Source organism: Pimephales promelas, chromosome 4 (assembly GCF_988280905.1).
Source record: "Pimephales promelas chromosome 4, fPimPro1.hap1.1, whole genome shotgun sequence".
In the NCBI taxonomy this organism is placed as follows: Eukaryota; Metazoa; Chordata; class Actinopteri; order Cypriniformes; family Leuciscidae; genus Pimephales; species Pimephales promelas.
The window spans coordinates 21,573,065-21,590,983 of record NC_142772.1 but is presented as its reverse complement, the minus strand read 5'-3'; the positions used below and the strand labels follow the sequence as shown (position 1 = coordinate 21,590,983).

General features: G+C 36.3%; 1 protein-coding gene across 1 annotated transcript in view; it reads right to left on the bottom strand.

The window, feature by feature from the left end:
- Positions 1–17,919, bottom strand: part of arb2a (ARB2 cotranscriptional regulator A) — a 204,520-nt gene that overhangs the window by 87,247 nt on the left and 99,354 nt on the right. The window contains exon 8 of the mRNA XM_039661736.2: positions 13,935–14,054. Within this exon, the coding sequence (XP_039517670.1) occupies positions 13,935–14,054 (120 nt within the window). The remainder of the gene's footprint in view (positions 1–13,934; positions 14,055–17,919) is intronic.

The following is a 17,919-nucleotide window of genomic DNA, read 5'->3' as shown; positions in this document are numbered from 1 at the left end:
ACCTTTTAATTCCTTTTTTGTAAACGGCGTTTGAGTTAGTTTTCACGTTCAACCTATGCGTTCAACTTGTAAACACTCTGACTCTGTACTTCTGGCTATGTCGCCCGTGACCTTTTGAACGTAATTACGTAATACGTGACGTTGCAAACGCGCCTCACAGAATATATCAAGGCTAGCATTTGTCCTTAGAAAAGTTACATTTTTGGAATAAGCATTGAAATAACCGATCGTTTCGCATGATAAGACCCTTATTCATCGTCTGGTGTCGTTTAAAGACATTTGAAGCTGCATCTGAAACTGTTATTAACACTATCTTTTGGACCTTGAACCATCCGGTTCCCATTGAAGTCCATTATATGGAGTAAAAATCCTGGAATGTTTTCATCAAAAACCTAAATTTCTTTTCGACTGAGGAAAGAAAGACATGGACATCTTGGATGACATGGGGGTGAGTAAATTGTCAGCAAAAGTTTTTTCAAAAGTGAACTAATCCTTTAAGAATCTACTCTCGTACGCGAGTCTGTGTGAGAGCAAACTGCTACAGTCGGGGTCTAGTTTGTGAATAATAGTGTACAGCGTGAGTTTTTAAATGCACACAGGATGTCGAGCTTCAGTTTTGTGGTGAGGGTTTGGCTTTATTTGAGGAATTGCTCAATGAGAAACTTCTAATAGTTAATACTTTCAGCCTAACCCAAGCTGATTCAGTCACATTGCTCATATCCCATTTCACCGAGGTCCTACATCTCACATTCATCGAGGTGTTAGGTCCCATCTCGGTGACACCTCAATCTGACTTCAGGTTCGTGTGCGCACTTTTATGACCAGCAAAAACCTACAGGCATCCGCAGTGGGACGCAAGCCCACACCACCGCCACAGTCGTATGTCTTAAGATGACATCAAAAGAACACCACGAGCTGTTGATGCTCCCTTTACCATCTCTCCAGTATTTCACACAACCCACCATAATTCACAGCACATAAAACCTTAAAACGGCACATAAAACAGTTCATCTCTTTTCAGTGTCGGCTCCCCGGGCTTAAAAATTAAATATGTTTTACCGCAGGTACATAACTAAAATATAGAGTTAAAAAAAAAGGGTCTCGTAAAAGATTCAAACAGGATTTGACTACGTGTTCAGAAGCGGGAAGCTCTCGCCTCTCTCTGGACCACTGCGGAGGCGAGCAGACTTCCACAGTGGGTTCAAATCTATAGGATAAACGGCACTGCATGGATATGTGTGATATTATGAATACCCAGAATGCTCTCTTATGACATGTGGAGAGTGAGAAAGTTTGATTCAAAGAGCACACAGTGCTATAAAACATGCTGGCGTTCAATCAGTTTTGAAACCCATGTAGAGGGAAAAGCAGAATGCTGAATGAAAGCGAGAGAGAAATGAGAGAAAGAAAAAAAAAGAACTGAGGAGGTAAAACATCTGAAGTTCATGGAGAAACCGATATCCAACATCCTCTGAAGGTGCAGAGTTCAGTGACATTTGTAAAGTGTAGTGGTTCTCTTTTGGTATAGAGCACTTTCACAGCTGTTTTTCTTTCTTTCTGGCCTCTTGTTTTCCAGAATATGGAACATTGCTCTTTATTTTCTTTTTTGAACGTCGTTCCAAATCATCCGGGTCTAATTTAAACCCTTTTCTTAAAGGGTTTAGGTCACGCAAAACTAAAAGTTCTGTCATTATTTACTCACCCTCATGTCGTTCCAAACTTTTTTCTTTTCTTTTTTTTTTTTTTACAAAAGTGGAAATTTCAAGAAGAGTTTCAAAACTTTTTGCGCATACAATGGAAGTCAATGGTTACCAAAACTGTTTGGTTATCAACATGCTTCAAAATCTTTATATTTTTTTATATAATTTTTTTTTTTGTATTTTGTTGTTTTGTTTTTTCACTATCCATCACAGCCAAGCAATTGACAAAATGTCCTTTTGTTCAACACTATGTGCATAGTCATAACAAATCCAGACTAACTAACATGGGATAGATAGCTACTGCTTTATCTGTTATTTGTATTGCTTTAGGGTGTCATGCGTGGTTAGAACACAGTGTAAGGCTTCTAATAATGAAGAAGAGGAGACAAAGCACAAGTAAAAGTACAATGGATGTGTGTATAAGAGCAAGAGACGCAGAGAGAAAATCAAATGTGAAGGATGGAGGGATGTTGTCCTCCTGGACTAGCCTTAGTCCTGTGTGCAGACCTTGCCGTAGGCTCTAAGGGAGAGAGATGGAAGGAAAGAAAAGCATGTGTAAAGGCGAAAGAGGGATTTGTTTGTTCCTGAGGTCATGTGTCATGTGTTTAAGATCACCTGCAAGAGTATAAATGCATTAAGTAATAAGTAAATAAAGTTTCTCTCTAAAATACGCTCCATTTTCTTTTATGGCTTATGTTCTTAATCTCTAAAATGGATGATAAAAAATGTATATACTTGAGGTCTGCAAGTTTTTTTTATTTTTTTATTTATTTATTTTTTTTATATGTATATGCAGAAGTATCTTATGCTCCAGCCCGTTCTCATCCCAAGATGTCATATAACTGACGCTTTTGACCATACGTCAACATCCAAAGTTTTAGGGTACCCTTTAACGTCAGTTAGATGACACTATCTAATCCTAACCCTACCCCAGACCTGGATAAACCTACCATCTAACGTCATCTAACTGAGCGGTAAAGGTAAAGCGTCAGTTGGATGACGCCCTAGGGTTGTCATCTGACTGATGTTAAAGGGTGCCCTAAAACGTTGGATGTTGACGTATGGTCAAAAGCGTCAGTTAGATGACGTCTTGGGATGAGAATGTGTTGTGTATGCTTACCATGGCTGCATAAAAAAAAAGCAAAAAAAAAAGAATTTTCAGCATCTTTACACTAGTCTTCAATGTCACATGATCCTTCAAAAGTCATTCTAATATGCTGATTTGCTGCTCAAGAAAGATTGCTTACTATTATAATCAATGCTGAAAATAGTTGTGCTGCTTAAAATTCTTATGGAAACCGTGACACTTCTTTCAGAAAGTTTTGATAAATAAAAGATTAAAAAGAACAGCATTTATCTGAGATAGACTTTTTTTATAATAGTATAATTGCCTTTATTTACAATTTAAATATCAATATAATACATATTTGCTGAATAAAAATATGAATTTACAGAGCCCAAACTTTGGAATAGTTAGTGTATATATCGATTCAAGGCTAAAAAAAGACAATAATAAATACACTAACAAAGACTACTAAAAGTTGAATCAATATATTATCTCTCTGTAGCCAGTTGTTCTCTCTCCCCCCACAAAACATCAGAAATTGTCATCTAAACAACTATAAATCCCCCACCACGTTGCAGCAAAATCTGCAACTTCTAAATAGCAGCTTCAGAAGAAGGTGAAAATAGTCTGACAAATGCAAATTCAACTGTTTTTAGTGCAAGAAAACCTTGACTAACATTATAAGCAGACATCAGGGAGAGAAAAATGAATAAAATGCTAAAAAATGTATGAGTGTATGACTAAGTTGTAACTCTATAATCGTGGTCCATATATATGTGTGTGCTGTATCTGTAAACCCTGTTCAGTACCCACCCTGAACCGGGGCATGAATACACATCCCCTCGCTCTTGGTTCCCCCTCGGCGCAGCGACTATTAAAATATTGGCGGCAAACTTTCTTCCTCTCCTCTCTCCCACACTCCTTCCTCCTGCAGGTAGGGGAGGATGCGTTTGAGGTGAACTCTGCATAGCACTATCTCAGGGAAGAAAAAAAAAAAGTGATCAATGTGGGGAGGCGATGCGAGGTTCCCTAGGACAAGCCAATCAATGCGTGAGAGGAACCTTGCCCAGGGCCCTTATGCAAATGGAGGCACGTCCGGTAACCCCGGGAGCCGACATGTGCGTCAGATCAATGCAGCGCTGCATTAAAAACCTTACAGCTATATCAGATGCCTGCCCACTAAATATGTAATGATGAACCCCTTAAGATTTCACTGTGAGCTCTGTAACTAGCAGAGGAGGCACATGCGTGAAAGCAAAAGGCTCGATCTGAACATCGAGATAGACGCGTTTGATTAAATCGGACACTCGATTGTTGCCGTTTGCCTTGGATGACATATGCAAGCTGGTAAATTCACCGTGAATATAGCATCAGACATGGTTATTTGGTTGAAATATTCGAAACGGTACCGTGACACAGACGCTAAACACAACAGAATGCTATAACAACTATATAAAGGCTATTTTACATTAGCATGGGACGAAATGAAGTGTCAAACAGGCGTCTGAAATATGTCTGTCAAACCATGACAGGGCTCATCACGGATGTTCAATGGCTTATTGTAATACATAATTGCATATTCTATTAGGCGGTACTCATAGCGATATACATTCACATGCAAATGATTTCGTCCAGATGAACCACACAGAAGATGACAGACAATAAGCAGGAATAACAAACACGTCTATGTCAGCGCAGACGCATAAACACTGGCGTGCACGCCGCAATCTCGGAGTTACACATCAAATCAAAGCCTCTTCTCACTTCAAAGTGTATTCTGGACACAGAGACGCACACATTCCTGGAGCGTGTCTTATCATCGGTGTGAAGATAGGCTACTCCACACAGGCGTTTGCTGATAGTTTATTTATAGAAATAGTGGAGCTGGGTGATTTCTCTTATCGTGCGCTCGTTTCGCCGTGAATTTATCCCTCCATCCTTGTTTATGCGCTAAACTCTCTGAGCCTGTTAACAAGCAGTGGCTAATTAAGCTTGTGACAGAGAAAAGATGAAGTGGGGGAGGAAAAAAATGAGAGGGGGGGAGACAGACGGAGAAAGAGTCTGAGTTAAATGCACAAGGTTGACCTCGTAACTGTGGCGGCCCAGGGATGCACAAAACCACAAAAGTTCAAAATACGACCGTTTTAAGATGCAATACAACAGGAGTAAGACACAGCGGCAAATAAAATGACAATTCATAGAAGCGACAACACAAAAATAAAACGAAACATGCACAACAGAATTACACCACACACACAACACAATTAAACCTTAAATACAACCGAAATAAGACACAGAACAATAGAATTAAGACACAATGGAAGTAAGCCAAGAAGAATTATGCATTATAGAATTATAGAATTGGTAACTAGATTAAATACCAGACAAAATTGCACCACAATAGAAATAATCCACACCATATCCAATAAAACCTGCACAAAACAACAGAATTATTCCACATAATAAAAAAAGTATGCGACAACAAAATAGAATTAAGACACCCAAAGGCCAATACAAATTTACAGCACAACGTACTATATTAGCGACAATACAAAACAACTATTATAACACAACAAATTACAAAAGAACCAAACACAAAAAGCCTTAATACAATGGAAATAAGATGGGCAAGATGTTGTTCCAAACCTGTATGAATTCCTTTATTCTGTTGAACACAAAGAATATATTTTGAAGAATGGGAATATGGGTAAAAGTTGATAGAACCCATTGACTATGGAAAGCAAGTGTTTGGTGACATTCTTCAAAATATCTTCATTTTTGGGTGAATTTCTTTAAGGCAAAAAAAAAAAAAAAAAAAAAAAAAGCACATCAGATTAAAACAACAAAGGAACATTCCAATGGAAACACAATGGAAATAAACCCCAACTCAATGCATAATACAACAGAGAACGAATTACACCACATACAACACAAATGAGCCACATTGACGCAATAAAACATTGCAATGATAATATTATCACACAACAATGATAATAAATCATAAAACAATGGATATAAGTCAGACCACCATGGAAAAATGCTACAGCACTACGGATGTAAGCCACAATACAATGGCAATGAGCCACAACACAACAGAATTAGCAAAGCCAACCAAACTTAAAAAAAATCAAAGCCAAAACATACCAAAATGGAAATAGGCCAGATTAAAAACCATCAATGTGTACTTACAGTACATTTACAAGTCAATAAATCATGTTTAATTTGGACTTCTCTGTGCATGCTCTTTGAGGTGATGACCATAGACCTGCATTATGTGACTGACAGACAAGAACGGTTTGACCTAAAAATATCAAAATTGAAACTACTGCGGAAACAAAGACACCTGAGGTAAGCTAAAACATATCAAAAATTAATTTCAAAGTGAACTATCCCTTTAATGTGCTTTGGAATTCGACATCGTGAAATAGATGAGTGAAGAGTGAAAAGACCTGGCAGGAGATCTGTGATATTTAGCAGATACATTGTCTATACTGTCTTTATATAGCCAATAAAAGGGAGCTACAATTTTCATTTTACCAAGGTGCCATATGTTTAATATAATGTTCTCTTGAGGTGGATCTGTAATGAACAGACACACTCATAAAAACGTCTCACAACATTTACTGAGCAGCATCAAAACTCATTTAAACCAAAACAGCTGACACACACTTTTCCTTCATGATACACATAATATTACCATATTATTACCACTACCATATTCAATGGTATTTACATGGTACTTAAAAAAAAAATAATAATAATAAAATACCACGAAACAGATATGGTGTATGTAACAGTGAGCTTGAAAGCTGCAGTAAATACATAACTCCACCCCCTCTGTGACCCTGTTTCAACGTAACACACCTGGACGATAAATTGATACCAATTAAAAGCCAAATGCAGACAGGTTTCCATTCTCCAAAAAAAAATCTGTGCATGCTAGATTGCCATCTTCTAAAAACAAACAGAAATTAATGACAAAATGAGCCGGAAATAAATAAATAAGCCACTGACGAACTTTAGTCAAAGCTCTCTTTAAAGTGAATCCCTCACAACAGAAGTCCAGGAAGGGGAAAGGCTGGGTTTGAAGCAGCCCGTCATAAATCAAATAAATTAATAAATAAATAAATAACAGAAAATGGCACAAGCAGGCAGATAAAGAAAATAATGCCTGAGGAGGTAAAGAGGAAGAAGACAATGCACAGTGGGGGAAATCTTTTACAATGTTGATTGTCAGGATCTCTTTTCAAGCTGGAGAAATGAGTCACACACAGGTAGACTGAGGGTCTCTGAAGACTGTGTGTTGTTAATCAGGAGAATTCTCAAAAAAAAACTGCAGCGGTTCGATTTACGGTAAAATACCAGCAGCTGTGGTTGCCATAAATTTACTGTATAAAATATGGTATCAAGACTTTGTGGTAGCAAGGTTTTACAGAATTAACTTAAAATTTACAGCAATAAACCGTATTTCATTATCAGATATAATGTTAAATTATCAATCAATTGAAGTATTAATATCTGTTTTGTACCATTAATACACTGACAACCAACAATCACAGCAGTGATGAGTCACATGAGGAAGCTCGTCACATGCAGCTCATTCAAAAGTAACTTAATATTACTATATAGAAGCTGCACAGTGTCCTTCACTCAAACATTAAACACCATCATGGTAACAAACATGAAATTTTAAAAAGGCAATAAACATTAATTTAACAACATTAAATGTAACATAAAACCCTAATGTGCATAACTGATTAGAAAAAGACTAAGCAAACTATGAAGAAACAAGTTATTTCAACAAAAATACATCAAATGCGAAGTGTCACGAATGGAATTGTGGGAATGTCAATTTACGTTTATACACTGTAAATTATACAATGAGTAGTTAATTTTCACTTTATAAACTGTAAAATGATTGGTATTTTACAGTAAAATTACATGAATTTTACGAATAGATCTATCACAGTTATTTAATGTATATAGAAAGGAAAGGTTCTGTTAACCAATTAACAGTTTTTCACGGTCTTTTACCGTTAAAATCACGACCATTTTTTACAGTAAGATATAAAAATATGTTAAAATCATTGATATTTTTAGACAGTAGTCTATAAAGTAAATGTAAACATAGGTAAACAAAGTGATGTTAAGTGTGCTTCAAGAGGTTAATTAATGTTCAGCATATTGATTTGTAAAGGATCATGTGACTAATGACTGGGGTGATGATGCTGAAAATTCTGCTTTGTTATTAAAAGACTAAATAGCATTTTTCCAAATATATTAAAACAGAAAACAGTAGCTAAAATTTTACAATATTACTATTGCAGTTTTTTTTTTTAAATAAATGCAGCCTTGATGAGAACAAGACAACATTTTAAGAAACCTTGCAAAAAACTTTTAAACGGTAGTGTATATTATAGTATTGTATACCAACAGGTTTTATAGTTTATGTCAATTACCAAGTCAAGTCAATGGAATTGCACAAAAACTATGATAAAACCTGTTTGAAAGCATCTTTTGCAGCGATTTTTGTGTGAGCATATCAGCGAACACCCCAGACCACTCGATGAGTTTCAAGTTTTTGTAAACTAAAGTTTAATGCGTTTTACACTGTTGTTACACTGTTGATTGAAATTAAGATACAATTAAATGAAATTCACTTTAAAGAAAAGCTTTGTGGTTTCTCTTTAAGATCTCTGTGAAAGTTTTAAAGTCGATTTCAGAGCGGTCATGTCTGTAATGGAGAACTGTCACGTCCGTAAGATTTATTTATTTTTTTCTCATAAATGCGAACATGAAAAATAAAATAAAAAATAATATTTTATGTTCTATGGAGGCCGACCCTTCTTCATCCGGTTAGTAGGCTATTTTTTTATTTTTTTATTTTTTTTTTTGCCGCAGTGTAATTCATAGAATTACTAAAAAATATTTACTAAAATAACTAAAAGTTAAAGATTTGTTGTGTTATGTGTATTTCGCTCATATTAAATATAAAACGCATGTGTAGACTGATATTTTTCTAATGTCTGGACTAGAGTGCTAGCATTCTATGTAAACAAAAACTTCAAACAGAAGTAGAAAACCGTTTAGTCAGTTGAACCCACTATGAATCATGGGAAATAGAACGGGCGGAGAAAATAATGAAATGTGAATTTTCATTTCTGAAATTTCACATTTATGCATTTGGCAGATGATTTTATCCAAAGTGACTTGCATTGCATTTCAAGGTACACATTTTTACATTCGTAACAGTTCTTGCTTTCCCTGGGAATCAAACCCATGACCTTGGCATTGCAAGCACCAACACTCTACACTTTGAGCTACAGGAAAATGTTTGAACAATATAAACCAAGCAGGACTGTTAGATCTATGAACTCAGGTCAGCTAGTGGAGCACAGAGTTAGAACAAAACATGGAGAAGCTCTCCTGTACACGACTGGAACAAACTACCAGAAGATCATAGTTGTGCGAACATATTAACTTTTAAATCCAAGTTGAAAACATTAATTGTATCACGTGCTTATGACTGAGCTCTTAAACCTAGCTATACTGTTCAGCCTTACAGTTTCTTACTTCTTTCTATCTCATTGTTTTTCATTTTTATAATCTCTATTGTGTCTGTTTATATCTTTTTATGATGTTTGTATTTATTTATTTATTTTTCATTTATTATTTTTCATTGTAAAGCACATTGAATTGTTTTGATGGATCAAGTGTAGGCTACTACATTAATACACTTTGATTTGATTTGATTTGATAATGGTGACTTTACAACAGAAATGTCCTGAGATTCTAAAGTGTACATTTTGCTAGTCCATGGGGATAGAGGACTGTTAGGAGTAAAAAAAAAAAAAAAAATTGTAGAGAACAGTTAATGTGAGGAAACAGCAGAAAAAAACAGCATTTACGAGTCATTAAATCATGTTTAATTTGGACTTCTCTGTGCATGCTTTTTGGTGGACCCCCTTAGCCTCCAGTGTATGACTGATAGACAACAACGGTTTGACTGAAAAATGTCAAAATTGAAAATACTGTGGAAACAAAGACACCTACATCTTGGATGCCCTTGAGGTAAGCTAAAACATATCAAAAATTAATTTCAAAGTGAACTATCCCTTTAAATCAGTGGAGTTGCTGTTTGTTTATGACGACGTGGTTAAATAAGGACATTATGAGTTTAGTTTGTATAGTAATGTTGTGTAATACATAGTTTTGATAATGAACCTGTTAAGTAACCATAATCTTTAATGGGAATAAGAACTAAAATCATTACATTCTTTGCGTTTACCATTACTTATCATCGATCAATGAACACCAGCCACAGGTCATTGTCAACATGATGGATGTAGTATATGTAAATCCGGTAATGTATTCATACTACACACATTCAAACTTACAGCACATACTTCATTAACAGTCTGGAAGTTCAATCACATCCAGTGCATACTATGAAGTTACAGGAATTCAGCGCCAGAAAAGGGAAATACATAAAAACTCAAAATTTATGGTACAGATATGACAAGAAACAGAGACTGTTGAAACATAAACACAGAGATGGAATAGTGAGTTCTGACATAAAGCTATCCAACCTTGACGCATCACTCTTACTTAAAGGCGCACTTTGAAGTATCAGTAATTACTACATACTGCCTTCGAAAAGAAATCGAATTTCAATGAAAAGAAGGAGGGAGAGAGAGCCAACATGCTGAAGACATTAATCGGACTGTGTTTGATGTGCCTGATCAGAAACGTGTTTTTTAAGAGTTAAAGGGAGCATTAATTAAGCCACAGACGGCCTGTTTTCAAGCAATCTGTTACGACGAGCTAAAACCTTGGCCTTTAATTTATTCACCTTGAGCCATTACTTAAGACCTATTTACAAGGCACATGCACAGCCCTCTCATTAAATAGGGTTACTGCCAATGAAGGGGTGTACAGATGATTTTTTTTTTTTTTTTTTTTTTTAGAGAACTAGTCAGTACATTAAAATTCAAATGAGTAAATCATAATAAATACTAAACATTTGATTCAAGTTTCACTTGAGGTGATACACCGTGTCCTAATCAGAAGTGACACGATGGTGTGTGCGACACGCGACAGAAGGTATCTTTTCCATGATAATGAGTTTTTATCCAAACCAGCCACGACAGCGATACATGACAAGTGTCAGGGGATTCTATTTCTGCAACATAGTGGCTGAAATAACATTCAAACTATGACAATGATGATCTCAGGTACTGAATATGTGCTTTATTCAATGTGAAAAAAAAAAAAGAATAATACAATCAATTATTGTGAGTTTGAATATAATTTTGCATGACTTTTATAGCCACACTGAAAGGGACAATTAATTTGGTAACACTTTATAATAACTGCAAGCTAATAATCATTAGTTAAGCATGAGTAAACAGTTAATTTATCATTAATAAAGCATTAATAGACATGAATAAGCTACAAATACTGCTATAAATGCTTTCTTCTCGATTTAAAAGCATATCTTTAATTTGTTTAATAATTGTGTTTTCATCCTTTATTAATGATCAATTTGTCATTTCTAAATGAAGAACTGCATTTTTTATGAACGTTATTTAAAAGTTTTCAGTGGTTCAAAAGATTACTTACAACATGTAATGATTAATAACCATTTAAATGTACATTCATACATCTTATTATTCAGGCATATAGTGATGGTTACTTAGTGTGTTAATAAATGCTTTATTAACATGTATTTATGATGTAATTCAGGGTTAATTCAGGTAGTTATAAAGCATTTAGTAGTGGTTTGTTAACAATGTGAGCTCATCTAAAGTGAGGACTATTCATGCCTTGTAAAGCATTTATAAAGGAGATTTAAATGCTGTTAAACATGTTCTGTATCACTGTGCTGTGTTTGTCACATTCTACTGTTTAGAAGATTGATGTGCCTTTAAATTTCCTTTATGTGTCACATTTGGTGTGGACAGTCAGTCTGTAAGATCTTATGTATACAAAAATAAAATGATTAATCAACTTTAAATTGGGATGTTATGCATGATCATTCATAATATCTATACAGATGATCTGGTGGCAAAGTTATTCTCAGATAGTTTATCAGAATTTACCTGCCACTCCATACCAGAGACAACTGAACCAATGAAAGGCATGAGCATGGTTTGTATAAGAAATAGTGTGTTTAAGTGAGCATTCTGCCGGTGTGTGTTTTTGAAAGCGAGGGAGGGGAAAGAACAGGGATGCATCAGAGAAAGACGGCTAAACAGATCTCTGGAGGAAGACCGCCATGCCTCCGCCAGCGAGGGGCTGTCACGGCCACAACGCCACATAAATATTTAACAGTTATATTCAAATTACGAAACACAGAGACTCCTGCCTCAGATAAAAACACATATTCCTGGAATTATCAGAGGAATGCTAAGTCGCGGCCATCCGCTCCATCCTCCCTTCTCTCTCTCTCTATCTAAAAAAAAAAGTGGGACGGTTTCATGAAAAGTGATTTCATGAAGGTGTAGGAGTGTGTGTGTGGAAGAAAGCAAGAAAGTGTGAGTTTATGTTAGGTCAAAGGTTAGACAGAGTGTTCTGTCTTTACAATGTGGACACCTAGACTAGTAGAGATTGTGACAAGATACCTGACCCTTGACCCCAGAGGTGATGTATCACAGGGTACATAACGGAAAATTTCACAAGGTTAAGGCAAAGGGTTAGTTCATCGAAATTTAAAATGTGCTCATCATTTACTTCCCCTTGTGTCTTTCGAAACATGTATGACTGACTTTTTTCCATGAAAATACAAAATAGGATAATCTCTGCAATATAATGAAAGCAAGGACACTGTAAAACTAGCTAATAAGATATATCCCAGGTCTTCTAAAATCATACAATGTAAGAGAAGCAGACCAAAAGATTATTCTCTAGTAAACTTCACCTCCACTACAGTTCTCGCTGAGTTGAGATCGATCACATGGAATGGCTTTTGCCATCAGTGACAAACCTGGCAGCGTATCTCAGCATATTCGGCAGGATGGACAATTTGTTAAAATTATAAGAAAGAGTGCAAATGTGAAGCCACAAAGAACCCTTCAAAATCCAGTGTAACACTTTCTATAACAGTGCACCTGTTACATACTTACTACAGTAATAACAGTAAAGTATGCATAATTACAAGCAACTAACCCTAAACCATACCCCAACCCTAATTATGCAGTTAGTATATGTAGTTAAAAAAATAAATGTTCAGTATTTAAATGTATTAATGCATAGTAAAAAGGACACCTTATAATAAAGTGTAACCAAATCTAGTAGCACACATTTCCATACATACTAGAAAACATATCTGGAGTTTCCAGAAAAATGTCCTTGGAACTTTTTCAGATGACAGATGGACTGAAAATCAACTCAATAACCATCGTTGAACATGCTACGGTAAAGAAAATCACTAATTCAATGAATGGAAGGCTTATGGAAGGCACTAAAATAAGGATGTATATATGGCAACAAATTTTAGAAATTCCCAACATAATATTACAATGAACTTTTTTTTTGTTATTAAAATACTTTTTTTTTTACCATTACACAAATTAATAAAGAAAGAAAGAAAGAAAGAAAGAAAGAAAGAAAGAAAGAAAGAAAGAAAGAAAGAAAGAAAGAAAGAAAGAAAGAAAGAGCAAGTAATTCCCCTCAGAAACATGACATTCTTTTGTTAAAAACTAAATAAATAAATAACATGACTACATTTTTAATTGTCATGTAAATGGTTAAAGAGTGCATTAACCCTTTAACCATTCACATGAAACAGAACGGTCCAATTAGAGACTATGTAAGATTCAAATGTGTACTGTATCTTATGTCTTTCTGACTTCAGCATGTACCCTGGCTGGCCATTCCTCTCAGGGTCTGATGTTATGCCTACTTGTCTACATGCTTTAACAGAACTGTAGTTTTGCAGTTTCTCATTCTTCCTTCGTCCCTCACTCCCACTCAAAGAAGTGAATAGTGCCTCAGGACAAGGATGAACTGGATTGTTTACAAAAGCAGCACTTTCTCAAAGAAAAAAAAAGTGTTATTTATTTTTAATCATTTTGCTCTTTTTTTCTGCTGCTTTTCCCACTGGTGTAGACAAATTGTGTGTTGAGGTGGAAGAGATTTCATAATAATAACCTCCAACAATTACTTACCAAATTCACGTATGACAAGCCGCCATAGCTGTGTGCCACGATGAAGATGTTTTTCGCGAGTGATTTAGAGATGAAGTGGTCCCACACATAAAGTGTGTGTTCCTCCGGAGAGCTGTTTTCCTGTAAAGGCAGAGTGAGAATAATTTGAGTTAAAGGGTTCATTTAATGAAAAATACAATTTTCCTTAATATTCCAAAATACGAGCACAAAATATCATGAAGACAGACACATTATTTTTTTGTTCTCCAGTCCAAAAAAAACCCGTTGGACTAAATGAAACTTGAAATGAATGTGAAAAAAAAAGAAGCTTTTTCACAGCCTACTGACATCAGACCGATACATTAACACATGACCAGCCACATTTACATGTTCATGGCACCCATTTACAAAAACATGAGGACAGATTCATTATGGCCCCATTTACACTGCATGGCTCAATTGACCCTAAATACGTTTTTTTCCTCTCATGTGGCACAGATCGGATATTACCGGTGAACGTGTAAGCAGGGAAAAAAAAACAAAACAAAAAAAAAACGCGTGGATTTCGTTTTTCTCAGATCAGATTCAGGCCTCACTTGTGTGGTAATAAATCGGATATGAATCAGATACGTGCATTTGCGTGTCTGCCATGACAAATCAGATATTCCCCAGTAAATGCAAGTCGTACGTCATTAAAAAAGTGACGTCAACTCAGATGAACACCACCAACTGAGATCACATGACTTATAAGCGCGATGGAGGACGAAGGATACACACCAAGGGGGTAATCCATCGACCGGAAGTTGAAGCCTCGCAGGAGCTGCCATCTTGTAGCAGAACTTCACTTGCGTTAGCATTCCCATTGACCCCCATTCATTTTGCCGTCACTTTGACAGGGAATAACTTTACATCTGAGGTGTTTGAACACCCCATTTGTCCTTTATTTATTTCTAAAGAAACACGACAATGTATTAAACGCTCCATTACCTTGTAGCTTATGTTATGGCCCCATAGAAGCAGTTTTTGTAAAAGTAGGCTAACGATTTTACTTCCTTTTCCGGGTCAGAACGTCTACATTTGGCAGTCTCAGCAGTGTATAGTGTAAATGCAAAAATTGGATACGGATCACTTTTAAAAGATGATGTAAGTGGGTCGTCCAAAAAAAAAAAAAAAAAAATCAGACATAGTCAGAAAATCAGATTTGGGCATCAAGACCTGCAGTGTAAATGCAGCCTATGAGACAAAAATCTGGACACCCCATTAAATTAACTCACTAATATTTGATCAAAACATAAATATATATATATATATATATATATATATATATATATATATATATATATATATTTGAATTATACTAAATAGAATATAGGATATATTTTATTAAAGTATATTTTATCTTTATAAAACAAAATAAATAAAACAGCTTTGACCTCTTTAAGTTAGAGACTGCCTGAAGACGTGCACCCACAACAACATTCGCTCAGTTAAATTTATCTTAATCAATGAGTCTTGCATACTGTGAATGCCTCCGATGCAAAACTCAATAGATTGTGTGACGTCAAGTTTATATCTTAATTTGTACCCCACTGACTGATCAATACGGCCTCTATACTAGCGATAAACACATAATCGGCCTACATGGGAAGGTCACACAAGCAGGGCACAAACACAACACTCGTAATTAACAGTGGCCTGGGGTTATAACGCTCTACGAATGCGAGACGAGAGAGAGAGAGAGAGAGAGAGAGAGAGGCACATTCATTCACTGGCGCATGCAACATCGATCTGTGTGTTTGTTTGCAAATGTGGCGATCGTTTAAATGCAGAATAACAACTTAATTAGAGAAAAATTGCTAGCAACAAGTCAGCGAACGTGGATGCCTGTGACATAAAACGACAAATGCGGCATCGGCAGCTACACAGCTGAAAGAGAAAGAGCCCGGCCTTGTCGTAATCCGTTTCTGAAACTTTGCAGCCTTGCCCTGCGTTTAGCCTTTTTCTCGTGATCTTGCATCAGCTCTCCCACATTGATTAGCTTTTTGAAAAGCACAATAATAAGTGAATTAGAGCTGAAGGAGCTGGCAGGAGGGAAGAGATTTCCTGTCACCGAAATGGCTTGTGTTGGCGAGGGGACACAAATATGAAAGTAAATAAACAGGCTGGTGGGAGGGGGGGTTACGGCGTGATGCAACTGGCGGAAAGCGCTGAGCCCAGATCTCCTTGGACGGCTGGGCGGTGGGTGCAGGGCGGTGAAAACGGGGACGATTTTCTCGCACACTCTTAGACATCAAAGCTTTTTTGAAGAACCAAAGCTGAGTCATCATCGCAGTGCAGTGCATTTCATATTCATAAATCTCTCAGCACGCACACGAGCATGCATGGACACATGGGCACAAAGAGGTGTAGTGGCCAGTAATTCGTTTGTATACCCTCATTTAATAAATGGCCCTGGTCCTTATTGTACACAATTAATTAGTAATTAATGATATTCTAAAGAAAAAAAAAAAATGTTTGCAATCTTTCATCAAAATGTAAAAACTTTTTCTACCTCTGAAAAAAGTTTTTATTCTGCTGATGTAACCAAGGGCATGCAATTTTATTTTTTTTTTTTTCATTTTAGAAATTAAGGTATCTTTGCTAACTAAATAAAAAAAGTAAAGTAGTATATATATATAAAAAAAAAAATACAAAGCTGTTTTATTTCATTGCAATGTTCACAACTAGTGCTGGGCAACGATTAACACCCAACATGAAAGTTTGTGTTTACATAATAAATGTCTGTGTGCTGTGTATAATTACTTTAACTATATACATACACACATACAATATGCAATATATATATATATATATATATATATATATATACAGTGCCCTCCACAATTATTGGCACCCCTGTTTAAGATGTGGTCGAGGACTTTTAAAAATTCTCCCTTTTTTTAAACAACATAGAATCCAAATGCAAAAAAAGATAAAAGTCCAACCTTTTATTTAAGTACATTACTTTGGTGGTAAAAAAAAAAAATGTAAAATTTAAAAAAATAAAAACTTCAAATCATGTGTCCCACAATTATTGGCACCCCTGATGTTAATAGTTTGTACAACCCCCTTTTGCCAACAAGACAGCGCTTAATCTCCTCCTATAACATCTCACAAGATTGGAGAACACAGAGAGAGGGATCTTTGACCATTCTTCTTTGCAAAATCTTTCTAGATCATCCAGAATCCTGGGCCCTCTCTTGTGCACTCTCCTCTTTAGCTCACCCCACAGGTTTTCGATTGGATTGAGGTCTGGGGACTGAGATGGCCATGGGAGGACCTTGAGTTTGTGACTGAACCATTTTTGTGTAGATTTTGCCACACGTTTTGGATCATTATCCTGCTGAAAGACCCAATGACGACCCATCTTCAGCTTTCTGGCAGAGGCCATCAGGTTTTTATTTAAAATGTCCTGGTATTTCAAAGCGTTCATAATGCCATGCACCCTAACAAGGTTCCCAGGGCCTTTGGAAGTGAAACAGCCCCACAGCATCACAGATCCTCCACCATACTTCACGGTGGGCATGAGGTACTTTTCGGCATACACATCTTTTGTTTTACACCAGATCCACTTAGAGTGTTTGTTGCCAAAAAGCTCAATCTTAGTCTCATCCGACCAAAGCACACGATCCCAGATGAAGTCCCAGTGCCGCTTGGCAAACTCCAGACGTTTACGTTTGTCAGTGTTAAGGCCATTGCACACCGAGCACGAAATATTCGTATGCGTATTTTCGTGTTCGTCAGCTTAAAAATTCGTCACGCATAGAAACCTTGCACACCGAGTCCGTTGCGTATTTCTTAAACCTTTGCGGGAAAAAACGCAAAAATACCAAATGGATTCGTCAAGCAGTGAGGATGATTTTTGCCCTATCTCTTATTGAAAAGGGAAGAAAGAGAAAATATTACGTCCATCCAATCCTGAAATTGCGCCGAGAGGAAGGAGAGTTCCTTATCAAGGAGTTGCGAA